Below are 27,224 nucleotides of genomic sequence, written 5' to 3'. Positions count from 1 at the left end.
GGACTACAATCTTTCACCAGGTCACTCCAGCTGCAAGGCTGCCATGGCAACACAATGTACATAAACCTGCCATCTACCACTTTAAGAATCATAGATCTTCTCTTCAACTTTACTTCAATAAAAAATAAATTAAAAAAAAAAAAGAATCATAGATCTTCTGGTAAACCCAAGATGAAAGTAATTCAGAGTAACTGGAAGCATTTCTAAACTTCTGAAGTTGATATTTTGGAGATCAACCATGATCCACAAAATATACTTAAGCATCTCTGCTAGAGATATAAATGAATGAAATAGATGTTATAAGACATTTTTTATTTCCTAAAAAATGTACTTCCCTTTACTATCTTAAATATGCTTCCATTCCACAGACCTTCTATAAGAGAATCTTTTAGAACATGTAATCTGACAAATATGTATATACTTATAGGGCAGTGAGGGAGGATATTTGAAATCAGGACTAAACCTGATTTCAGAAAACTGGACACAATATTTATATCTACCTTGCACACTGGATCAGCCTATAGGCAATGTACTTGCGGAATAGGTATCCCAGCCAAACTTTGTCCGTATGAAGTGTCTCAATTATGAGATTCCTAGCTGTTGTGTGTAGTTGTGAAGGGAGCATAGAAGCTTTTGTTGCCTGATTTAAGAGAATCAGTTTCTTCTGCTGAGCCTCCACATCAACAAAATAGTTCTGTTCTTTGAGCTCTTGGGGATAGGAAGTGGGCACCATCATCTTGGGTTTCCTGGTACCTGAAAGTGAAGTCAGTATCCAGGGCTTATCTATAGGGGGAAATCGGGATTTCTGGTCCCATTCAGGAGGTGAGCTCTGTGATGTTTTGGGTAGTTGAGTAGTAAGAGAAGGTAGTGATATTACAGGCTTAATGAGAGTAGGAAGGGCCCCCTCATCAATGTAAGGGGTTTGGGATACTGGTGTCCTGTAATCAGTGAGATAGGACTTAAATGTTCTAAATTGTTCCATGGCAAAAGGATCTCAGGGTCTCTGGATTTCTTCGAAAGTGTCAGAGACCTCTGATATTTGGAACTTCTTAGTGGTGAAAGGGGCTTGAGGTACCTTGAAACTTGGAGCACTGGGATGGGCCAATGCTGATTTAGGTTTCAGAGAAGAAATAATTGACAATCTTTCCTTATTTTTCTTAGAGACAGGAGAGGACAAATTTTTCTGGGGCTTTCCAGGGGTTGAGGGAGCCCATAGTGTAGGGGGACGCCCAGGGATGGGAGGAATCCATAGTGGGGAAGCTTGCCCAGGAAGGGTCCATGGTGACAGATGCTGCCTAAGAGTAGAAGGGGCTTGTAGATAGGGAGATTGCTCATGGGTGGCAGAGGTCTGGAATGCCTGAGGCTGCTCAGAGAGAGTTAAGGGTCCAGATTCCAAGAGTTCCTCAGGGGTGGAAGAGGCCCCAGGAACCAAGCACTTCCCAGGAGAGAAAGGAGCCCAGATACTGGGAATCTGTGCAGAGGTGGCTGGGACTCCAGATATAAGGGGCTGTCTGGGGTCAAGAAGGGGCTTCGATATCAGAGGCAACTGGGGCGTCACAATGTCCCTGGATACGAAGAATTGCCTAGAACTAAGAAGGGCCTCTGGTACAAGGGGCTGCCCTGGAGTGAGAGAGGGCCCAGATATTGGGCTGGGGCCTGGAGTTGGGAACCAAACAGGGGTGGATTGACCCTTAGAAACTGGGGTCTGTCTAGAGGAAGGAAAGGTCTGTGGTGCCAGGAGCTTCCTGGGTTCTGAAGGAATCCTCATTCCCAAGGATTTCCCAGAGACAAAGGGGGCTTGTGTAAGAGGAGACCTTGATATCTGCAAAGGAGTAGAAGAGACCTCAAATATAGGGGACTTCTCAGCAACAGGAGCAGATGATACTGGGGACCGCTTAGGAATTTGAGGAGCACGTGTTGTGACAGATTTATCAGTAATGGAAAAGATGCCAACTTCCAGGGTATGTCCTGAAGGAGGACCAGCCCTGGATGGTAAGGGCTGCTCATTAATGAGAAGAGCTCCTAATTTTAGATCCTGCTCAGACCTGAGAGTAATACCCGTGGACTGGGCCTGTCCTGGGGTGAAAGGGGCTCCCAAAGGTTGGATTTGTTCTGGGATGTGGGGAGATTCTAAGGTATAGTTGTTATCTGAGGTGGGAGGAACTCCTAATTCCTCAAACTGTTCTGGAGAGAGAGAAACCCCCAATGCTTGAGCCTGTCCTAAAGTGAAAGGGGCCCCCAAGTTCTGGGCCTGCTGAGGGGTGACATGGATCCCCAGTTCCTGGGTCTGCTGAGCGGTGACATGGGGTACCACCTGTGCCTGGGCCTGCTCAGGGATGACATGAATCCCCAGTGTCTGGGCCTGCTCCTGGGTGAGAGTTATCCACAATGCCTGGACTTGCTGAGGGGTGAGAGTGATCCCCAGTGCCTGGGCCTGCTCAGGGGTGACATGAATCCCCAGTGCCTGGGCCTGCTGAGGGGTGAGAGTGATCCCCAATTCCTGGGTCTGCTGAGGGGTGACATGGGCCCCCAGGGCCTGGACCCGCTGAGGGGTGAGAGTGACCCCCAGTGCCTGGACCTGCTCAGGGGTGACAGGGATCCCCAGGGCCTGGACCTGCTCAGGGGTGAGAGTGATCCCCAGTGTCTGGGCCTGCTGAGGGGTAAGAGTGACCCTCAGTGCCTGGGTCTGCTCAGGTGTGTGGGCTGCTCCCAAACCCTGAGACATCTTAGGAGTAGAGGTTTCGCCCAATTCCTGAACCTGATGAGAGGTGGGGGTGATTCCCAGTGCCTTGGCCTCTTCAGGGGTGAGGTCAATTTCCATTGCCTGGGCCTGCTGAGGGGTAAGAGTAATGGACTTTGTGGGAGACTGTCCAGAAATAGAAAAGGCTCCTGATGAGGAAGATTGTGTAGAGATGGGAGGAATGATTGGTATGGAGTGCTTTCCATCAGCCAGATTCTCTAATTTCTTAAGATTTCCGTTGAACTCTCTTCTTTGGTGTAACTGCAGTGCGTCTTTTGGTGTGCTCTGCCACCTGGAAGACAATGTCACTGAAGTGTGACTGAGCACCTGTTCTAGTTGTTCAAAAGTCTTCATCTCCTTTGCTGTTTTCTGCTTCTGCCTTTCATGGTCCTCTACCTTTCTCCTTGGTTTCTGCTTCTCCTCCTCTCTCTCCCAACTGCTTTCTTGCTCCAGATATCTCACTTCCTTCTGAACCTGCATCATCTGCTGTCCTTTCTCCTTCTCCAAGGGCACTCCTTGTTCTTTCATTTTTTGCTTCCATGATTCCAGCTGCTGCTGCTTTGACTTCTGATGCCCTTCTTTCTCCTCTTCCCTTTTCTTTTGCTTCTCATCTGGCTCAATCTGCTTTTGCATCCTCTGTTTTTGCTGTCCCTCCCACACCTCTTCTTCCTGCCACTGTTTCTGCTTCTGTTGCCCTCGCTTTCTTTCCTTCATTGGGAGCCATGCCTCTTCCTTTTCCAAATTCTTATGTATCATCTCATAGCTCCTTTCTTCTAGCCTTTGTTTTTCCTTCTCCTTATGGTCGTTCCCTACTGTTGAGGCTACAGGAGCATCCCTTTCACTTTCTATTTCAGCCAAGATCATTTGTATTAAATTGTCAGTTAGTGGGTTAAGGCTCTCCTGTGAAAGTAAGGTGCTAATTTCCGACTTTGCACTAATCTGCTTCTGAAAATGCAATTCTGGCATAAATGAGACCACCTTTTTTCGTTTCATAGGTTTCTTTCCAATTTGTCCTGCATTTTTTATATCTTTGTATTTTCTCAAGATTTTTGTCACAGTTTCAGCCACTTTTTGGAAATATTCCTCGATTTTTGCCTTTATGATTCCTAATTTTTCAACTTCTGCTCTTTTTAATAATAACTCTTCTTTTGACCTAGTCTTTTTATCCAAAGCCTTTCCTATGTTATCAGTTTTCTCTTCTAGGAATGACACTATGGCTTTCTGAAATTCTTCTAGGTTACTCTGTTCTCTTTTGCCATTTGGAATTCCTGAAGTCTCTTTAGTTATCCTAGATGGTGATTTAACAAGTACAAGAGACTTGACTTTCTTGGCAAAGACTGACATATCCTTCTCTTCAGTTTTTTCTTCTTTGCTTATAATGGTTCCTGGAGAGATATGGTGTTTCTTTCCTTTTATTTTCATTTTCTCAGTGGAATAATCAAGTTGGCTCAACCTGGATGTCTCTGCTTGGCTACTCATCTCACTTCTGCCTTCTTCGTCCATTGACTCAGTGGTGAGTTCCTCTTTATTCTCTGAAGAAATTTGACTTTTACTATGTGAATATTCAGGTTTGGCTTTCCTGAGTCTTTCCCATATACTACTTGTTCCACTTTTACCACCTTGGCTCTTTGTGTCAGAAGGGAAATCAGAAGGGAAATGTTGACTTTTTGATTCAGTGAGTGACTTTGATTTGCCTTCAGAAAAGGATTTTATTTCTTTTCTGTTCTTTTCTAGTGCTTGTATTTCAAAGTGGTGATCAAGTTTGGTCCCTGTGACTTTCTGTTTACCTTTATCATCATTCACATTTGATTCAGAGGTCTCCTGCACATATGGGCCTTTTGTGCGCTTTCCTTTCTGTGATTGGTACTGATCAGTCCCATCTTTCTGAAAGGCACTGCCTTTCTTCGCTGATATCTTATCTGTAATGATATCTTCAGTGATCTCTTCAGAAGACTTTTTCTGTTTTTTTTCAGGTAAAGGGTATTGCTGGTCAGTTATATCTGGAATCATCTCACCTTGGGCTGTATGTGAAGGAGATGAGTCCCACTTGATCCCCAAGCCTTTGGTCCCTTTTTGGGGGGCCTCATCTACAACGATTTCAAATTCTTTGGCCAAAATATTATCTACACTGTCTTCTGTGTCAGCTTGGCTAATGGCTAATTGTGGAGAAGGCTCAGGTAACACTCTCAGTGTTGATGTGGGCAGTGCTTGGTGTTCTATACCTTTGGATCGAATAAAGTGTTCATATTTTTCTTCTGCTTCTTGAAGTTTCTGCTGAAGCATTTCATTTTTTTTACTGAGATCTTGTATTATCTTCAGGGAAATCTCTTTTTCTCTTTCACTTGTCTCATTTGTATACATATTGGCACTTTGGAGGTTAATAAACTTTCACTTCATCATTTAGTGTACTCAAAGCTTTAGAAAGGTTTACTATTGTTGATGACATATGTTTAATAGCATTGTTTTCCAATTTATTGAACACTGCAGTATCTATGAGTTCCTGTAGCATATCTTGGATTTCTGAAACCTTTGTATTTGTTGCAAATTGATCACTAATCATCTGATCTGGTCTTAAAGCATGAGCTGTTGCAGGTTGCTTTATGACTCTTTCTTTCCAAGATTTCCATAGAGAGCCTCTAGATGCTAAAAGAAATAAATAAATTAATTAATTAATTAATGAGATCGCATTTCTTCTTTTGTGCTGTGCTCTATGTTTAAGCCTAAGGAATTTAGCCTAAATTAACAGATAGATATAGGATAAAGTTTCATCAGGAAAGTTTGGCCCCAAAATAAACAGCATTATTTTCAAAAGAATGACTCTTTTCCCACAATCATCTAGAAGTTCTTCTTCCAGAGTTTAGGAGAAGAACTCAGCTGTGACCTCAACTTACTTTTGATTACAATTTTGAGATTAGACATAAGGTAAACCAGAACTTTCCTTTGGTTTTGATTATGCTTGGTGCTTTCCATTTTCTTTCTTGGGTTCCTATCTTTCTTTTCTCCCTTTTCTCAGTCGAAGCTAACCTTGGTTCTTTCAAAAGGATCACAAAAGAATAGAAGGCAGACATTTGAAGGGATTTCCAAAATGGCTGAATGAGAAACTCAGCAAATTTTTCCCAAAAAGGCAATGAAAAAACTGAGCAAAACTGCTGAAAACAATCATTTTAGGACTTTGGAAACTGACCAAAGGCATACAACAAATTGAGAAGAATTTATTCAAGAAAAATTTGCTATGGTGTTTTAACCTGGAACTGCTTCCATCTCCAACTCCCTAGCCCTATGGCCTGATTTCTACCAGAGTGAGGCAGCCTGTGAGGACTGACAGCTTTACTGCTTGAGGGGGTTGATTTGATCTGGAGCAAAGCAATTCTTTAACAATACTACTTTAACCCATACACAGATCCGTTAGCAAAGAGTAGAAGCCTTACTGGATCAATCTGGATTAATTAACGATTGACTAATCATTGACTGACCACTAAGCTATGCTGACCCAAAAGTAACCCCTAAAATTCGGGCTTAAAAATAAAAATAAACAAACAAAAAAACACAACTGAGCGGAGATATCAGTGGCTGCCCACTGTGGGGGATACAGACTCCACCAAATTAGTCCAGACAAGTCACTAAAAAACCAAAAAGGCAACAAAAACAAACGCTGGAGGTTGTAAGAAGAATCAAAATCCAGAGTTGCTACAATATATTACCTAAAATGTCCAGTTTTCAACATAAAAAAAAGCATGCAAAGAAACAGAAAAGTGTGACCCATACACAGGAGGAAAAGCAGTCAATAGAAATTGTCTCAGGGATCAGGGAGAGGAGGTGGGCAGATGTTGGACTTATCAGAAAAAAAGAAGCAGTTATAAATACATCCAAAAAACTAAAAGAAACCATATTTTAAAATAAAAGTATGATGACAATTACTTATCAAATAGAGCATACCATTAAAGAGATGAAAATTGGAAACCAAGTGGAAAAATTGGAGTTGAGTAGTACAATAACTGAAATGAAAAATTCACCAAAAGGGCTCAACAGCATGTTTGAGCTTACAGAAGAAAATAACCAGCAAACCTGATGCTAGATTACTGGAGATTGTCAACTCTGAAGAACAGGGAGGAAGAAGAATAAAGAAAAATGAACAAAGCCTAAGAGACTTGGAGGATACCATCAAGCATACCAATGTACAAGCAATAGAAGTCCCCAAAGAAGAAGACAGTGGGGCATTAAAAATATTTGAAGAGGGCTTCCCTGGTGGTGCAGTGGTTGAGAGTCTGCCTGCCGATGCAGGGGACACGGGTTTGAGCCCTGGTGTGGGAAGATCCCACATGCCGTGGAGCAACTGGGCCCGTGAGCCACAATTACTGAGCCTGCGCGTCTGGAGCCTGTGCTCCGCAACAAGAGAGGCCGCGATAGTGAGAGACCCGCGCACCGCGATGAGGAGTGGCCCCTGCTTGCCACAACTAGAGAAAGCCATTGCACAGAAACAAAGACCCAACACAGCCATAAATTAATTAATTAATTAAAAGATTCACGACGTATGTCAATATTAAAAAAAAATTTGAAGAAATAATGGCCATATCATCCCAAATTTGATGAAAAACATTAATCTACAAGTTCAAGAAGCTCAGCAGATTCTAAGTGGGATAAATACCGAAAGATCGATACCTAGAACATCATAGTCAAACTGTTGAAAGCCAGACAAAGTGAGAATCTTTAAAGCAAAAACAGAAAAATGACTCATCACAATCAAAGGAGACTCATTTAGAACCGGGGAACCACAGTAAATTTAACAGGTCACTTCTTATTGGAAACAGTGGAGGCAGAAGGCAGTGGGATGGTATATTCAAAGTGCTGAAAGAATAATACTATTAACCAAGAATTCTATATCCAGCGAAACTATTCTTCAAAAATAACCAGCAAACTTGATGCTAGATTACTAGAAGTTAAGACATCCATTCCCTGAAATAACACTCTTCCCAAAGTAGCATGAATGTACAGCCCTCATAACCATCATTATTGCATGTTTTTAAACACTTCTTTAAATGTATTACAGAAGAACTATCACATCCATTCACTGAAATAACACTCCTGTCAAAGTTGCTTTCAGTAAACACTCATATATCCATAGTTAATACATGTATTTTTAAACTCTTCTCTAAATGCATTACAGAATGTCTGTCACATCCATTCACTGAAATAAGTACATGCTTCTCAAAGTAGCATGCTTGTACAATTCTTTTTTTTAATGAAGGTAAGAATAATATATACTGACAGCAAGTAAGCATATGAGAAGATGCTCAATATCACTTGTCATTAGAGAAATGAAATTACAATGAGATACTGTTACACACCTATTAAAATAGTTAAAATTAAAAAAAAAACGGATAATACCAATGCTAGCAAGGATATGGAGTAACTGGAACTTTTGTTTATTGCTGGTGGGAATGAAAAATGGTACAGATACTTGAGAAGACAGTTTGGCAGTTTCTTACAAAATAATGTAGTCTTTTAAAAAATTTACTACTATTATTTATTTATTTGTTTGTTTGTTTTTGCCTGCATGGGGTCTTTTTTGCTACGCATGGGCTTTCTCTAGTTGTGGTGAGTCGTTGTGGTGCGCGGGCTTCTCATGGCTTCTCTTGTTGTGGAGCACAGGCTTTAGGCACGTGGGCTTCAGTAGTTGTGGCACGTGGGCTCAGTAGTTGTGGCTCGTGGTCTCTAGAGCGCAGGTTCAGTAGTTGTGGTGCACGGGCTTAGTTGCTCCACGGCATGTGGGATCTTCCCGGACCAGGGATCGAACCTGTGTCCCTGCGTTGGCAGGCGGATTCTTAACCACTGCGCCACTAGGGAAGTCCCCAATATTTATTTATTTATTTGGCTGTGCCAGGTCTTAGTTGTGGCACGCAGGATCTTTGTTGTGGCATGCAGACTTCTTAGTTGCAGCATGTGGACTCTTAGTTGCGGCACGTGGAATTTAGTTCCCTGACTAGGGATGGAACCCGGGCCTGCATTCGGAGCACAGAGTCTTGACCACTGGACCACCAGGGCAGTCCCAATGTAGTCTTATATGATTCAGCAATCATGCTTCTAGATATTTACCCAGTTAGTTTGAAAACTTACGTCCACACAAAATACTTGCATGAGAATGTTTATAGTAGCTTTATTCTTTTTTTTTTTTTTGCGGTACGCGGGCCTCTCACTGTTGTGGCCTCTCCCGTTGCGGAGCACAGGCTCCGGACGCGCAGGCTCAGCGGCCATGGCTCACGGGCCCAGCCTCTCCGTGGCATGTGGGATCCTCCCAGACCGGGGCACGAACCCGTGTCCCCTGCATCGGCAGGCGGACTCTCAACCACTGCGCCACCAGGGAAGCCCAGTAGCTTTATTCTTAATCACCAAAACCTGGAAGCAGCCAAAGTGTCCTTCAATAGGGAGATAAACAAACTGTGGTACATCTATACAATGAAATATTATTCAGCAATAAAAAGAAATAATCTATTAAGCCACAAAAAGTTATGGAGGAGACTTAAATGTGTATTGCTAAGAGATAGAAATCTGTATGGAAAAGCTACATACTGCATAATTCCAATTATATGACATTCTTGACAAGTCAAAACTATAGGGACCCTAAAAAAGCAGTGGTTGCCAGAGTCTTGGAGAGAGAGGGGAAGGATTAAACACTGGGGATTTTTAGGATGGAGAAACTATTCTGTATGATACTGTAATGGTGGATACATGACAATATACATTTGTGAAACCCCACAGAACTCTACAGTACCAAGAGTGAAACTACGTAGGCAAATTTTTTTAAATAACCATCTAGGAGGTAAGGGGATCCCAGGAAAGAATTCAGACTGTGATACGACAATCTAACCATATTAGAAATGTATGACACAACCTCACTGAAAGAAATGGCAGTGGTGGGGAAGAGGGAGTGTTGCTGACCTAAGTAACTGGAAATGCAAGGATTCTGTAAGACCAAGGCAAAAGGAACTACATATGAGGGCTGTACTCTAGTTGATAAGTTGTTTCCCATGGGAGTATGGGTTAATAATTCTGATACTGCTATACATGTATACTAGACTGAACAATTAAGTAAATGGATGGCAGATGGTAGGAACAGGTTTCTCACTGTTTTGGGTAGGAATTTACTGATAAGCAAGGGGAGGGAGCTAGAATGATACATGTGATAATGAATTAGAGTTAGAGACATTGACAAGAACTCATGATTAGCTTAATGTAGTTACAGATGATTATATACATAAATGTTTACAGATATGTGTATATTCATGGGTCAGCACATGCACACATTTTTTTTGCTCTGTCAGATGAGAGGGCCAAGGGAATTCCCTGGTCGTCTGGTGGTTAGGACTTCAAGCTCTCACTCCCGAGGGCCCAGGTTGAATCCCTGGTCAGGTAACTAAGACCCCACAAGCCAAAAAAAAAAAAAAAAAAAGAGAGGGCCAAACAGAAATAACACCCTAATATAGCAATGACCACACATAGCAACCAGATCTTGGTTTTTAATACTATTCTCTAATGAAAGGAACCAGAAGTCCTTGGAGATATGACAGATTCTAGAACTGGGGCAGGAAATATTCAAGATGAACCTGAAGCATCTTGTAACTTGTAAGTACCAGAAAGTAAGGAAATGCTAAAAAAAAAAGATAGAATAAGCCACATTGATGCGGGTATGTGAAAGGGACACAAGAACCAACTGAAAGAGGTTCTGATGGCCAAAGCTGGAACTTGAGCAAGAAAATAAAGTAGTATTAGGTTATAACCCAAAGTATTAAATATCTGTGAGTTCATTTTGATATAAATAAATAATCTAATAAATTACTAAATAGGAGAGAAGAGACAAACTCCTGTGCTTAAAAGTTCAAATAATTTATGTAGCTACTCCACCCTAGAGGAGGGGGTGCATAACTCTCCATTCCTTAAATGTGGGCTGCACATATAGACTTCCTTTTAAAGAGCACAATATGGCAAATGAGGAAGAAACTAACTTTGCAGTGAAGAAACCTGACAAGCACTATTTTAGCTAGATGATCAAGGTCAACACTGAGTCATAAATCATTTGATAATATGTACCCTTGAAATGATATTGTGACAATAGTACATTACCTCCGTGATCTCCCAAAACCCCATAGCCCCAGGGTAAATATGAGAAAAATATCAGATGAATTCCAATAGAGGGGCATTTGACAATACACCTGACAGGTACTCCTCAAACCCATCAGGGACATCAAAGACAAGGAAAAATCTGAGAAACTGTCACAGCCAAGAAAACCTAAGGAGACATGGCAACTAAATGTAAACTGGTACCCTGGATGGGCTCCTGAAACAGAAAAAGGACACTAGGTAAAAACAAGGAATTATTAATCAATTACAAACTTTAATTAATAATGTCTCAATATTGATTTTTTAATTATAACAAATGCATCATACAAATGTAAATAATAATAATAAAGTATGGTGAGATAAATGGAACTTTATTATATTCTCAATTTTTCTCTAAATCTAAAACTGCCTTAAAAAAATGAATGTGAAATGAAGACATTCCCAGATAAGCAACGACTTGGTGCTGGTAGACTGGCCTTACAAGACATAGTAAAGAAGTCTTTTAGGTTGAAAGTAAATGACACCAGAGGATAATGCAATTTCACACAAAGAAATAAAGAGCACCAGTATACGTAAGTAAATTAAAAGGACAGTAAAAATATTTTTTTTCTTTTTTCTTTCTTAGTCAATTAAAAAGACAATCATATAAAACAATAATTTATATGGACTTCCCTGGTGGCGCAGTGGTTAAGAATACTCCCACCAATGCAGGGGACATGGGTTTAATCCCTGGTCCAGGAAGATCCCACATGCCTCGGAGCAACTAAGCCCGTGTGCCACAACTACTGAGCCCACGTGCCACAACCACTGAAGCCCAAGTGCCTAGAGCCTGTGCTCCGCAACAAGAGAAGCCACCACAGTGAGAAGCCTGTGCACTGCAATGAAGAGTAGCCCCCACTCGCTGCAACTAGAGAAAGCCCACGTGCAGCAGTGAAGACCCAACACAGCCAAAAATAAATAAGTAAATAAATAATTATTATAAAACTATATTGTTGGGCATATAATGCATAAATATGTGATATATATGACAAAGCACAAAGGAGGGGAAGAGAATGGAGCTATTGGAGCAAAGATTCTGTATTTTGCTGGAATTAAGTTAGTACTAATCTCTAGCAGATTGTGGTAATTTAAAGTGTATACTGCAATTCCTAGAACAACCACTAAGAAAATTAGTCCAAAAATGTGGGAAAAAATGGAATTAAAAGGTAGACTAGAAAATATCTGTTTAGGGGACTTCCCTGGTGGTGCAGTGGTTAATATCCGCCTGCCAATGCAGGGGACACGGCTTTGATCCCTGCTCCGGGAAGATCCCACATGCCATGGAGCAAGTAAGCCCGTGTGCTACAACTACTGAGCCTGCACTCTAGAGCCCACGAGCCACAACTACTGAGCCAGTGTGGCACAACTACTGAAGCCCATGTGCCTAGAGCCTGTGCTCCGCAGCAAGAGAAGCCACCGCAATGAGAAGCGCGCGAACCGCAACGAAGAGTAGCCCACACTTGCTGCAACTAGAGGAAGCCTGCACGCAGCAATGAAGACCCAACACAGCTAAAAATAAAATAAATAAAAATAAAAATAAAATGTCTGTTTAACACAGAAGGCAGTAAAAGAAGAATAGAAGAAGAAAAAGATATATGAGACATATGGAAAACAGCAAAATAGGTATATATCCAACCATATCAATAATTACATTAAATATGAATTAAACACTCCAGCCAAAAGTCAGAGATTGCCATATTAAAAAAAAAAAAACCCACAAGATCCAACTATAAGCAGCACATCCTAGATTCAATCTTGCTAACAGTAACCACAGGGGAGGTAGAGAGACTATACTAATATCAGACAAAATAAACGTTAAGGAAAAAAAATGGTTCTAGAGACAGCAGAAGACATTTTATAATGATAAAAGGGTCAGTTCATCAGGAAGCTAACACAATTATAAACATATGTGCATCTAACAACAGAGCCTTAAAATACAGGAAGCAAAAAAACTGAAAGAATTAAAGAGAGAAATAACAATAATAGTTGGAGAGTTCAATATCCTGCTCTCAGTAACGTATAGAACAACTAGATAGAAAAATCAGCAAAGAGATACATAGAAGACTAGAACAACAATATAAACCAACTATAAAACACTGCACCTGACAACAACCAGATATATATTCTTTTCAAGAACACATGGAATACTCTCCAGAATAGCTCATATGCTAGGCTATAAAACAAGTCCCAATAAATTTAAAAGAATTAAAATAATACAGAGCATGTTCCTCAATTGCAAAGTGATAGATGGATAGATAGATTATATATAATCTCCTTCTGGTTCTGCTCTCATGGTTGAATGCTGACTGATACAAGTTCATAATACAACAGTAAAACCATGATCCATATAAGAAAAAAATGATAAATTGATGGAACATCATCAAAATTAAACACTTTGGGGCTTCAAGTCACCATTAAGAAAATGAAAGACAAGCCACAGACTGGGAGAAAACATTTGCAAATCACTTTTCTGATAAAGGACTTGTATCCAGGATATAGGAACTCTTAAAACTCAATAATAAAAATGGCTAAGTATTTGAATAGACATTTCATCAAAGATACAGGAATGACTACTAAGCACATGAAAAAATGCTCAACATCATTAATCATTAGGGAAAAGCAATTTAAAACCACAATGAGATACCACTTCACACTTATTAGAAAGGCTATAATAAAAAAGACAGACAATGACAAGTGTTGTTGAGGATGTGGAGAAACTGGAACCCTAATACACTGCTGATGGAAATTGAAATGGTGCTGTCACTTGGGAAATCAGTTAACAATTTCTTAAAAAGTTAAACATAAGTTTACCAGCAATAGATAAATAGATGACATAGAAATTCTACTCCTAGGTATCTCCAAAAAGAAATGAAATTTTATGTCCACACAAAAACTTATACATGTGTGTTCATAGCAGCATTATTCATAAAAGCCAAAAAGTGGGAACAATGCAAATGTCCATGCACTGGTAAATGGATAAACAAAGTTTGGTATATGCAAACAATGGTGTACAATTGGCAATAGAAAGGAAGAAACTACTGATACATCCTATAACATGGCTGAACCTCAAAAACATTATGCCAAATGAAAGACACCAGACATAAAAGACTATATAAAATATGATTCCACTTCATGAAATATCCAGGAAAGGCAAATCTATTGAGACAGAAAAGAGATTAATGGTTGTCTGGGGCTGAGGGTGGGAATGAGGATTGACTGCAAATGGGCCTGAGAGATCTTTGGGGGATGATAAACATGTTCTAAAGTTAGATTGTGGTGATAATTGCACAACTCTAAATTTATTAAAAGTCATTGAATTGTACAATTATCGTGGGTAAATTTTATGGTACATAAATTATAAAGCTCTTTTTTAGAAAAAGTCAAATCTATTTCCAAAGTCTTAGAGCACTCTTACCTGTTTTTTTCTTTTGTTTCTTCTTTTCTTCAAGCAAAGATGTACTAATTCTGCTCAGTAGCTTGACATTGCTCTCGATAGCTTTGAGCGTTTCTGGTAACATCTCCATTTGTGCTATACAGTGGTGGTGTTCATCAATATCAATTGTAGTCATCTCAGACAAAATGACATCTTGAAGAGAGTAAAAAAAATTACTTTTGTGCAGAAAAATAAATAATTATAACCATATAGGCTTATAATATTGGCTACCTATTCAATATTGTAGTATTGGGAAATATAGGTATCTCGTAATTATTTCTATTCTGAGGCTTCTCTCTATGAAGAAATTTTTAAAAAAGAGACTTGGAATAGAAGGGCGAACAGTAAGTCTTGGCCAGGAAAATATGGTTAAAATATGGTTAAAAGGTGTCTAATTTGTTAGTTCCCTGACTTCAGGGATGGAGATATCTAAAATGTGAACATGTGCTTTAATATTGGGGATCTAAACCCCAGTTAACTCCTTTGGTAAGGTTTCCAGTATTTTATAACCCCTGTTACATGAGATTTCTTGTAACTAAATGAAATTTCTCTTTTTTGTATTCTTAGCTTATTCATTCTTTCATTCAACCAGTGTCTCCTCTGTCATGTACTGTTCTAGATCCTGAAGACACAGCATTGAATAAAACAAATTCCCTAACTTCATACTATTTACATTCTAGTGAGAGGACACAGACAAAAAATTTTTTAAAGACACATTAATTATAAAGTATGTCAGACAGTAAGAAATGCTATAGACAAAAATAAAGAAGAGTAAAGAATAATGGACAGTGCCAGTGGGTAGAGAATGGGGATGGTCAGAGAACACCTCATTTTAAAGAGAAATATAAGCAGAGAATGAGCCATGTGGCTACCTGATGGAAAATGTTCCAGGCAAGGGACTAGGAAGCATAAAGACACTGGGCAGGAGTATGCTGGCATGCTTGAAGAAAAGCAAGGAGGCCAGAATAGCTGGTACTAAGTGAGCAAGCTTATATTTTCCTTATTCTATTCTTCCTGGAACAGAGAGCACCTGTTCTCTAAATAACCACCTTAGTCTTTTCTTGTTTAGTCTTCTTCTAATCCTTCATAATTTGCTTATAATTCCATTCTCTAGCTTTTTCATTAACTTTAAATTACTTCTGGAAACTTACTCCATTCTTCCAGCCAGGCCAGAATGTAGGCAAGAGTCTTTTCTTTAATTTTAGCAGTCTTGGCACAAGTAACTATTTTCTCCAGCAAACTTGCTCTCCATTTCTTATGTTCTGTAAGGGATATTTTCCTTCCAGAGTGCACATTCTCATCCATAGTATAGCGATTTATTATCCACTGCACATTCTGCATTATGTCACCCAGCTGCATATTAAGGTCCTATAAGAATAAGAAGGGGGAATATATTAATAAATCCTCTGTTTGACAGTAAGCTTTGACCACATTTCTTCCCAGAATGTCAGTGACAGTCATTATAAAGCTGTCTAATCAAAGGCCTGCCAATTCTAGTTTTTTGTTGTCTTTTGTTTGTTTATTTTTGGCTGCACGGTATGTGAGATCTTAGTTTCCTGACCAGGGATCAAATCTGCACCCCCCTGCAGTGGAAGCATGGAGTCTTAACCACTGGACCACCAGCGAAGTCCCCTAATTCTAATTTTTCTGTGAGTCTCAGATTTTCCTCTTAAATTTTTTTTCTCTGCCTTCATCCTAGCATTGCTATCATATAATGAAAAGAATATTGGGTCTGAAACCATATCTGGATTCCAACTCTAGCTCTCTCATTAAAATGACTTTTAATAAATCACTTAACTATTCTGAGCTGCCCTGACTCATCTGTAAAATAATGGAGATGCTGAGTTTACAGTTGATGTGAGACGCGTAAGATGTGTGAAATGCCTTATAAACTGTGGCTGCTATAAACAAACTAATTAATTACTAATTAATTAAAGGAAGTTACTTCTTTTTCTTTTTTTAATCAACGCTTACACCTGGAAAGCAGCTATCAGAATATTCTACGACATGACTTCTACTTCATTATTTCCCCTCCTCAAGAATCTATCAGCAAATTCTCAGTGGGAGTAATTACTGCCTCATATGGGCATTTAGAAATTTGTGGGGACTTCCCTGGTGGCACAGTGGTTAAGAATCCGCCTGCCAATGCAATGGACATGGGTTCCATCCCTGGTCGGGGAAGATCCCACATGCTGCGGAGCAAATAAGCCCATGTGCCATAACTACTGAGACTGTGCTCTAGAGCTGGCGAGCCACAACTACTGAGCCCACACACTGCAACTACTGAAGCCCTCATGCCTAGAGCCCGTGCTCCGCAGCAAGAGTGGCCACTGCAACGAGAAGCCCGCGCACCCCAACAAAGAGTAGCTCCCGCTCACCACAACTAGAGAAAGCCCGCACGCAGCAATGAAGACCCAACGCAGCCTAAATAAATAAATAACTTAAAAAAGAAATTTGTGGAAACATTTTTGGTTGTAACAATGAATGGGAGGGAAGATTTATTGTATTTAGTAAAAGGTGCTAAGGGGTGCCAGCCCACCCAACAGTGCAATGGACAGTACACATGTTAAAGAATTGGCCCAATCCTGCATAAATTTTGACTGTCCCATGGGATATTCACATAGGTTAAAAAAAAAAATCTGTTTATAATTATCTGAGCCTAGAAACTTACTCTTTTTAAAGTATAAATGCAGAATAATTTTTTACGAAGTTTAATTGCTTACTGAAATTTCCAGGAATGCAAATATTTTGTAAATCAAAGGAAAATATTCTTTAGAATTTCTCCAATAAAATTTCACCATTCTGAAACACCATAGTACCAATTAGCAATGCACTACTGCTAATAGTATGTAGTGCCAGTACAATAAACCTGCATTTATATCAGCCTATATTTGTAGCTTTCATATTTATTTTAATTCTACATAAAGATGGAAGCCTCTGTCTACTTCTCTGTTATGTCTTCTAGTGAAGTTTGACCTGGAATTTACACATTGAAATGCATGTTATTATAAATTAGCACTTATATTTAACCTCACATATTAATTTTTTTAAGTATGAGTATAGATATTTTATCTATGAATTTCACTTCAGAGGAACAAAGGTATGTTAAAAATATTTTAAAAGGGAATGGTATATCTGATAGATGGAGAATCACTGCCCCATCTTTTCCAAATTTATCAATTACTCTCTCAGTTTGGCTTCAGACAAACCGAACTCTCTCTACACTCCTTACAATAACATTAAGATTTGGATTTTGCAAGCCAAATCACCATGTCAAAAGAGTAATCAAATGTTAGGTGCTGGAAATACTGCAATCAGAAATAGGTAATGCAGTTGAAGCAAATTATCAGAAATACAGGAGAGCAGAGACAAAGTTTGATAAGCCGTGATGAAGAATAACATTACAAACTAACACACAGCATGGTGATTAAAGAAAAAGTATCACCAACTTCTCATAAATTCTCCCAGAAAATCGAAGAGAAAGGAACCTTTCTCAACTCATTCTTTGTGGCCAGAATTACCCTAATACCAAAGTCAGATAAAGATACTGCAAAACAAAACAAACAAAACTACAGACCAACATCTCTAAACATTGTTGCAAAAATCCTCAACAAAATACCAGCAAACAGAATTAAACAGCACATTAATAGAATTATATACCATGACCACGTGGGGTTTATTCCAGGGATGCAAAAATGGTTCAACATGTGAAAATCAATGAATGAAATATACCAATTTACAAAATGAAGGGGAAAAAAAGCATATTATCATCTCAATTGATGCAGAATAAGCATGTGACAAAACTCAGCACCCTTTCATGATGAAAACTCAACAAAGCAGGTATAGAGGGAACATACCTCAATGTAATAAATGCCATATATGACAAGCCCACAGCTAATATCATACTGAAAAGTGAAAAACTGAAAATTCTTCCTCTTAAGATTAGGAACAAGGCAAGGATGCCCACTCTTACCAGTTCTATTCGACATACTACTGGAAGTCCTAGCCAGAGTAATTAGGCAAGAAAAAAGAAATAGGGACTTCCCTGGTGGTGCAGTGGTTAAGAATCCACCTGCCAATGCAGGGGACACAAGTTCAATCCCTGGTCTGGGAAGATCCCACATGTTGTGATCAACAAAACCCGTGTACCACAATTACTGAGCCTGTGCTCTAGAACCTGTGAGCCACAGCTACTGAACCTGCATGCCACAACTACTGGAGCCTGCATGCCACAACTACTGAAGCCCGTGCGCCTAAAGCCTGTGCTCCACAACAAGAGAAGCCACCGCAATGAGAAGCCTGCACACAGCAACGAAGAGTAGCCCCACTCACCGCAACTAGAGAAAGCCCACCCACAGCAGCAAAGACTCAATGCAGCCAAAAATAAATAAATAAATAAATTTTTTTTAAAAGAAAAAGAAATAAAAGACATCCATATTGGAAAGGAGAAAATATTATATTTGTTTGCAGATGATATAATCTTATATATAGAAAACTCTAAAGATTCCATCAAAAGGGACTTCCCTGGTGGCGCAGTGGTTAAGAATCTACCTGCCAATGCAGGGGACATGGGTTCGATCCCTGGTCTGAGAAGAGTCCACATGCCATGGAGCAACTAAGCCCGTGCGCCACAACTACTGAGGCTGTGCTCTAGAACCCACAAGCCACAACTACTGGGCCCGTGTGCCACCACTACTGAAGCCTGCATGCCTAGAGCCCATGCTCCGCAAAAGAGAAGCCACCGCAATGAGAAGCCCACTGTAATGAAGAGTAGCCCCTGCTCGCCACAACTAGAGAAAGACTGTGTGCAGCAACAAAGACCCAACACAGCCAAAAAAAAAAGTTTCCATCAAAAAACAACAACAGCAACAACAACAAAAAACAAACCTGTTAGAACAAATAAATGAATTCATGAAAGTTGCAGGATACAAAATCATAAACAAAAATATTTAATTTTCTATATACTAATAATGAACTATCAGAAAGAGAAATTAAGAAAGTAATCCCATTTACAACTTCATCAAAAAGAATAAAATACCTGGGACTAAATTTAACCAAGGAGGTGAAAGACGTGTATATTGGAAACTACAAGACATTAATGAAAGAAATTGAAGAAGACACACATGGAAAAGTATTTCATGCTTATACACTGTGAGAATTAATATTGTTAAAATATCTGTACTACCCAAAGCAACCTACAGATTGAATACAATCCTTTTCAAAATTCCAATGACACTTTTTACAGAAATAGAACAAAAAATCCTAAAAATAGAACAAAAAATCCTGAAATTTCTACAGAAATAGAACAAAAAATCCTAAAATTTGATTCTTTTGGAATCATAAAAGACCTTGAAGAGCTAAAGCAATATTGAGAAAAAAGACAAAAGCTGGAGGCATCAAGCTCCCTGATTTCAAACAATATTACAAAGCTATAGAAATTAAAACAGTATGATATCAGCATAAAAATAGACACATACATCAATGGAACAGAAAAGAGAGCCTGGAAATAAACCCCCACACACATATCATCAGTTTATGACAAAGGAACCAAGAATATACAGTGGGGAAAGGAAAGTCTTTTCAATATATGGTGCTGGGAAAATTGGACAGCCACATGCAAAAGAGTGAAACTGGATTTCTATCTTATACCATACATAAGAATTAACTCCAAATGGATGAAAGACTTGAATGTAAGACCTGGAACTATAAAAATTCCGGAAGAAAACATAGGTAGTAATCTCCTTGACATTGTTCTTGGTGATAGTTTTTTGGATTTGACACCAATAGCAAAGGTAACAAAAGCAAAAATAAAAAAGTGGTACGACATCAAACTAAAAAGCTTCTGGGGACTTCCCTGGTGGTCCAGTGGGTAAGACTCCATGCTCCCAATGCAGGGGCTCCGGGTTTGATCCCCAGTCAGGGAACTAGATCCCACATGCATACCACAACTAAGAGACCACATGACACAGCTAAGAGTCTGCATGCCACAACTAAGAAGTCCGCATGCTGCAACTAAAAGATCCCATATGCTGCAATGAAGATCACAAGTGCCTCAACTAAGACCTGGTGCAGCCTAAATAAACAAATAAATAAATAAATAGCTCTGCACAGCAAAGGAAACCATCAACAAAATGAAAAAGCAACCTACCAAATAGAGAAAATATTTGAAAATTATATATCTGATAAGGGGCTAATATTCAAAATATGTAAAGAACTCATACAACTCAATAGCAAAAACCCAAACAATCTGATTTTAAAAATGGACAGAAGATATGCATAGACATTTTTCCAGTGAAGACATACAGATGGCCAATGGGTACATGAAAAGATGCTCTACCATTATTAATCATCAGGGAACTGCAAATCAAAACCACAATGAAATGTACACCTGTTAGAATGGCTATTATCAAAAAGACTAAAATTAACAACACTTCTTAGTGTTGGCAAGGATGTGGAGAAAAGGGAACCCTTGTGCATTGTTGATGGGAATGTAAATTGGTGCAGCTACTATGGAAAACAAAATGGAGTTTCCTCAAAAGATTAAAAATAGAACTACCATATGATTCAGCAATTCCACTTTTGGGTATTTATCTGAAGAAAACAAAAATACTAATTAGAAAAGATATTTGCACTCCCATGTTCACTATAGCATTATTTACAATAGCCAAGATATGGAAACAAACCAAGCATACACAAACATACAATGGAATATTATTCAACCACAGAAAAGAATGAAGTTTTGCTATTTACAACAACATGGATGGACTTTGAGTGCATTATGCTAAGTGAAATAAGTGAGACAGAGAAACACAAGTACCGTTTGATTTTTCTTATATGTGCAATCTAAAATAAAACTAGGGCTTCCCTGGTGGCGCAGTGGTTGAGAGTCCGCCTGCCAATGCAGGGGACGCGGGTTCGTGCCCCGGTCCGGGAAGATCCCACATGCCGCGGAGCGGCTGGACCCGTGAGCCATGGCCGCTGAGCCTGCGCGTCCGGAGCCTGTGCTCCGCAACGGGAGAGGCCACGACAGTGAGAGGCCCGCGTACCGCAAAAAAAATAAAATAAAATAAAATAAAATAAAACTAAATTCATAGCTACAGAGAACAGTTTGGTAGTTACCAAAGGTAAGGGTAGGGACAGTGTGAAAAATGGGTGAACTATTTCTTTTTTAGTTTAGTTTAAATAAATTGAATTTTTAAAAATCAGTTGTGTTGTTATACCCTAACAGTTAACAATCTGAAAAGGAAATTAAGAAAACATTTCTACTTACAGTAGCATCAAAAGAATAAAATACTTATAATAAACTTAACCAAGGAGATGAAAGACAATGTTAAAACATCAGTACTACTGAACCAATCCACAGACCGTACAATCCCTAACAAAACCCCAATGGTGTTTTTTGCAGAAATAGAAAAATCCATCTTTAGGATTCATGTGGAATCTCAAGGTACCCCAAATACCCAAAACCATCTTGAAAAAGAATAAAGTTGGAGAGCTCATACTTCTCATTTTCAAATATTACTATAAATCTACAATAATTAAAATAGCATACTGTCATAAAAGACATATAGACCAGTAGAATAGAATACAGAGCCCAGAAATAAACTTTTGCATATATGGCCAAATAATTTTTGACAAGAGTGCCAAGACCATTCAATGGGAGAGGACAATCTGTCAACAAATGATGTTGGGAAAACTGGATACCCACATGCAAGAATGAAGTTGGACCCTTATACTATATATAAAAATTGACTCAAAATGGATCAAAAACCTAAGCATAAGACCTAAAACTATAAAACAGAGGAAATGTAGAGAGAAAAGCTTCATGACATTGGATTTGGCAATGAATTCTTAGATATGCCACCAAAAGTACAGGCAATAGAAGTAAAAATAGATAGATTGAACTAAATCAAAATTTAAATCTTGTGCATCAAAGGACACAATCAACAGAGTGAAAAGGTAACCTATGAAGTGAAAAAAAAATTTTGCAAATCATATGTCTAATGAAGGGTTAATATCCATAATATATAAAGAACTCTTGGGACTTCCCTAGTGGCACAGTGGATACGACTCCACACTCCCAATGCAGGGGGCCCAGGTTCGATCCCTGGTCGAACCCAGTGTGGGATCTGAGAACTAGATCCCACACGCATGCTGCAACTAAGAGTTCACATGCCACAACTAAGGAGCCCATGTGCTGCAACTAAGACCCAGTGCAATCAAATAACTAAATAAATATTTTTTTAAAACTTATTTAAAAATAAACTCTCATCATCAAATAAATAAATAACCCAATTCAAAAATGGGCAAAGGACTTGAATAGACATTCAAAGAAGATATATAAAATGGCCAACAGATATATGAAGAAAAGCTCAACATCACTAATCATTAGGGAAATGCAAATCAAAACCACAATGAGATACCACTTCACACCCATTCAGATGGCTACTATCAAAAACAAACAAACAAGTGAAAAATAGAAAGTAAATGTTGGCAAGGATGTGAAAATTGGAACTCTTTTGCACTATTGGTGGGAATACAAAATGATACAGCCACTATGGAAAATGTATGGCAGTTCCTCAAAATATTAAAAATAGAATTACCATATGATCCAGCAATTCTACTTCTGGGTATGTACCTGAAATAATTGAAAACAGGGTCCCTAAGAGATCTTAATACACCTGTGTTCATAGTAGCATTATTCACAATAGCCAAGAGATAGAAGCAACCCAAGTGTGCTTTAACAGCTGAATGGATAACAAAATGTGGTATATACATACATTGAAATGTTATTCAGCCTTAAAAAGGAAGGAAATTCTGACACATGGTACATGGATGAACCTTAAGACATTAAACTAAGTGAAATAAGCCAGTCATAAAAAACAAATACTGTATGATTTCACTAATATGAGATATCTAGAATAGTAGAATTTATAGAAACAAGTAAAATGGTGGTTTCCAGAGGCTAAAGGGAAGAGGGAAATAGGGTATTGTTGTTTAATAGGTGTAGAGTTTTAGTTTTGCAAGATGAAAAAGTTCTGGGGGTATCCCCTGGCAGTCCAGTGGTTAGGACTCCATGCTCTCACTGCCAAGGGCTGTGCAGTGGGGCAAAAAAAAAAAAAAAAAAAACACGAAAAAGTTCTGGAGGTTGATTGCACAACAATGTGATTATACTTAATACTACTGAACTATATACTTAAAAATGGTTATTTAAGATGGTAAAATTTATGTTATGTGTATTCTACCACAATTAAAATTAGGCAAAAACTTTTTTAAATTAAAATGAGTAATCAGATGTTAAGTGCTGGAAATATTGCAATAAGAAACAGATGATCCAGTTGCAGCCAGTAATTTAAATCAGGTATACAGGAGAGCAGAGTCAAACTTTGCTAAGTCAAGTGATGAAAGATAACATTACGAGCTAACCAGCTGCTCATAAATTCTTCCAGAAAACTGAACAGGAAAGAACATTTCCCAACTTATTCTTTGAGGCCAGCATTATCCTGATACCCAAACCAAACAAAGACATAAGAAAATAAACTATATGTCAATATTCTTCATGAACACAGTCACAAAAATGCTTAACAAAATATTAGAAATTAGATCAAACAGTGGACTAAAAAGAAAACATTATGAACAAGTGGGGTTTATTCCTAGAACACAAGGTTGATTCAAAACTGGAAAATTAATAAATGTAAATCACCATATCAATAGTCTAAATAAGAAAAAACATATGATCATCTCAATAGATGCAGAAAAAGCAGCTGACAACATTCATTCATGATTTTTTTTAAAATTCTATAGCAAACTATAGAATAGAGAATAACTTCCCCAACGTGATGAAAAACATTTACAAAAAATTTACAGCTAGGATTATACTTAATGGTGAAAGTCTGAATTGCTCTAAAGATTCATTTTTATTCAATCTTGTATTAAGGTCCTACCCAATGCAATAAAATAAGAAAAGGAAATAAAAGAATATTCATTGGAAAGGGAGCAATAAAAGGTTTGTATTTACAGACCAAACAAAAACAAAAACAAACCAAAAATCAAACAAACAAAAAACTGTCTGTGTAAAAACTCCCAAAGAATCTATAAAAAAGAGCTGCCAGTATACAAAAATCAAAATCATATTTCTATACACTAGCAATAAACAATTGGAAATTGAAATTTAATAAAACAGTACCATTTGCAATTAACACTAAAAACATGAAATACTTAAGTACAAATCTAACAAGATAAGTGCAAGATCTGTACATTGAAAATTACATAGCATTGATGAAAGAAATCAAAGAAGATCTAAATAAATGATGACAATTCTAAGCACAGACAAGGATGTAGAGCAACTGGAACTCTTATACTTTCCCAGCGGGAATGCAAAATAGTAAAGCTATTTAAGATAACAGTTTGGCAGTTTTTTGTAAACGTATGCTACCATACGACCTAGCAATACCATTCCTAGGTATTTAACCAAGAGATGAAAACTTATGTTTATACAAGAATTTATACATGAATGTTTGTAGTGACTTTACTTGTAATTGCTCCAAACTGGAAACAACCCCAATATCCTTCAACTAGTGAATGCATGCTTTATGCTAAGACAGATTCAAATGATGTAGGGTATGATTCCCTTTGTGTGGTATTCAGGAAAGGGAAAACTATAAGGACAGAAAACTAATGGCTTCAGGGGTCTATCAGCCAGGGAGGGGTTGGCCACAAAAGGGCATAGGGGATTTTTCAAGGAGACAGAATTGTTTTAAATCTGAATTTTGATGGTGATGACATGTCTTTGTCAAAACTCTTGAACAGTATACCAAAAAGTGGGAATTTGACCTTAATTAAAAAAAAAAAGTTACAGGCAGTAGAATCAGACTACCTGGATTTTATTTTTTTTAATTTTTAAAATTTTTTGGCTGCGTTGAGTCTTCATTGCTGTGAGTGGGCTTTCTCTAGTTGTGGTGAACAGGGGCTATTCTTTGTTGTGGTGCACGGGCTTCTCATTGTGGTGGCTTCTCTTGTTGCGGAACACAGGCTCTAGGCACGCAGGCTTCAGCAGTTGCAGCACTCGAGCTCAGTAGTTGTGGCTCACGGGATTAGTTGCTCTGTGGCATGTGGGATCTTCCTGGACCAGGAATCAAACCCGTGTCCCCTGCATTGGCAGGTGGATTCCCAACCACTGCACCACCAAGGAAGTCCCACACTACCTGGATTTGATTCAGATCCACCACGTGTAACAACTATGACCTTTAGGCAGGCCTCAAATAGTCTCAATTTCCCATCCATGAAATAGGATTAATAGTAATACCTATCCATGTTGAATTATCATGGGAATTAAATGAGATAATCTGTAAATAAACTTTTACCATAGGTAACATGGTAAACACTTTAAATGCTACCAGGTTATTAAGTGCTTACTATATGCCAGAGGGGTGAAAGGGTCAAAGTAAGAAGAAGGGTAGAGAAAGCACCATAACCTGGAGCAGGATAGAATGTGAGAAGCAGATAATAGCAACAGCAAAATGAACACAGTGTACCTATTCTCTAGTTGAAAAAACAGAAAATCTTTCAAGTCTCCTGTGTTCCACATATCAATTGCATCCCTTTCCCAATGCCCAGAGATAAATACTATCCTGAATTTTAATCTCTATACTTTTAACACTGTAGTAAACTGAATGACGTCCCCATCGCCCAAAGATATCATTAACGAACACAAGTTCCTGCACAGTGAGGCCAAACAAATCTAAATGTAGGAGTTTGGAGCAGAGAAAGGTTTATTGCAGGTCCAAGAAAGGAGAATGGGTGGCTCCTGCTCAGAAACCCACAACTCTCCAATGGTCTCGGGGGAGAAGTTTTTACTGGCAAAATTGGGGGTGAGGGCTGCAGGGTGTGTGACTTTCTTCTGATTAGGTTGGTGGTGAGGTAACAGGGTGGTGCTCTAGGAATCTTGTGTTCAGCCTGAAGTTACCATCCTAAACTTGGGTGGAGGCCTTAGTACCTGCAGAAGAACTCAAAGGTATTGTTATGTATATTCCTTGCAGAGGAACCAGGACCCTGCCCCAAGGCTGCACTGTTGTTTCTTGACTGCTCCTCCTTTGCTTCTGCATTCCCTCCCTTCCCTGATTAGCAACTATTTGAATCTGCCCTTTAGAACTCAGGGAAGGTCGAGGAGGTTGAAGACTTTGCCTGCAAGTAAGAAACGGGGACACGGAAAGGATTTGTAACAGGGAGGGCCCCACAGGGTCTTACTCCATTTCAGTATCAGGTCATAACCCCTGGAATGTGTAAAAGTTACTTTATATGGAAAAAGGGTCTTTGCAGATGTGTTTAAATTAATGATCTTGGGGTGGAGAGATTATTCTGGATTATATAGGAGAGCCGTATTGCAATCACAAGTGTCCTTATAAAAGGGAGGAAGAGGGACAAAATTTTACAGACACATACAGAAGAGAAGGTTCATTGTGAAGATGGAGCAGAGAGAGATTTGAACCTGCTGGCCTTGGAGACTGGAGTGATGTGGCCACAGACAAGGAATGCCAGCAGCTACCAGAAACTGCAAGAGATAAGGAATGGATTCTCAGAGTCCAGAGAGAGTGCAGCCCTGCTGACATCTTGACTTCAGCCCAGTGATGCAGATTTCAGACCTCTAGAATTTCTGACCTTTAGACTTGTGAGAGACTAAATATCTGTTTTTTTATACCATGTGGTTGTGGATATTTGTTACAGCAGTGAAGGAAACCATAATATGTCACCCCAAAATATGCCTCTGACATAAAAATTATTTTGAGCCAAAGGCTATTAAGAATCAGCAAACAGGGCTTCCCTGGTGGTGCAGTGGTTGAGAGTCCGCCTGCCAATGCAGGGGACGCGGGTTCGTGCCCTGGTCCAGGAGGATCCCAC

General features: G+C 39.0%; 1 protein-coding gene across 1 annotated transcript in view; it reads right to left on the bottom strand.

The window, feature by feature from the left end:
* FAM186A (family with sequence similarity 186 member A) overlaps positions 1-27,224 on the bottom strand; it is an 88,558-nt gene that overhangs the window by 13,358 nt on the left and 47,976 nt on the right. The window contains 5 exon segments of the mRNA XM_028491507.1: positions 501-1,511; positions 1,620-5,122; positions 5,124-5,383; positions 14,310-14,480; positions 15,479-15,695. Of these exon segments, the coding sequence (XP_028347308.1) occupies positions 501-1,511; positions 1,620-5,122; positions 5,124-5,383; positions 14,310-14,480; positions 15,479-15,695 (5,162 nt within the window).

The sequence above is a fragment of the Physeter macrocephalus genome, chromosome 6 (genome assembly GCF_002837175.3).
Source record: "Physeter macrocephalus isolate SW-GA chromosome 6, ASM283717v5, whole genome shotgun sequence".
Classification (NCBI taxonomy): Eukaryota; Metazoa; Chordata; class Mammalia; order Artiodactyla; family Physeteridae; genus Physeter; species Physeter macrocephalus.
This window is presented reverse-complemented; position numbering and strand designations above follow the sequence as displayed.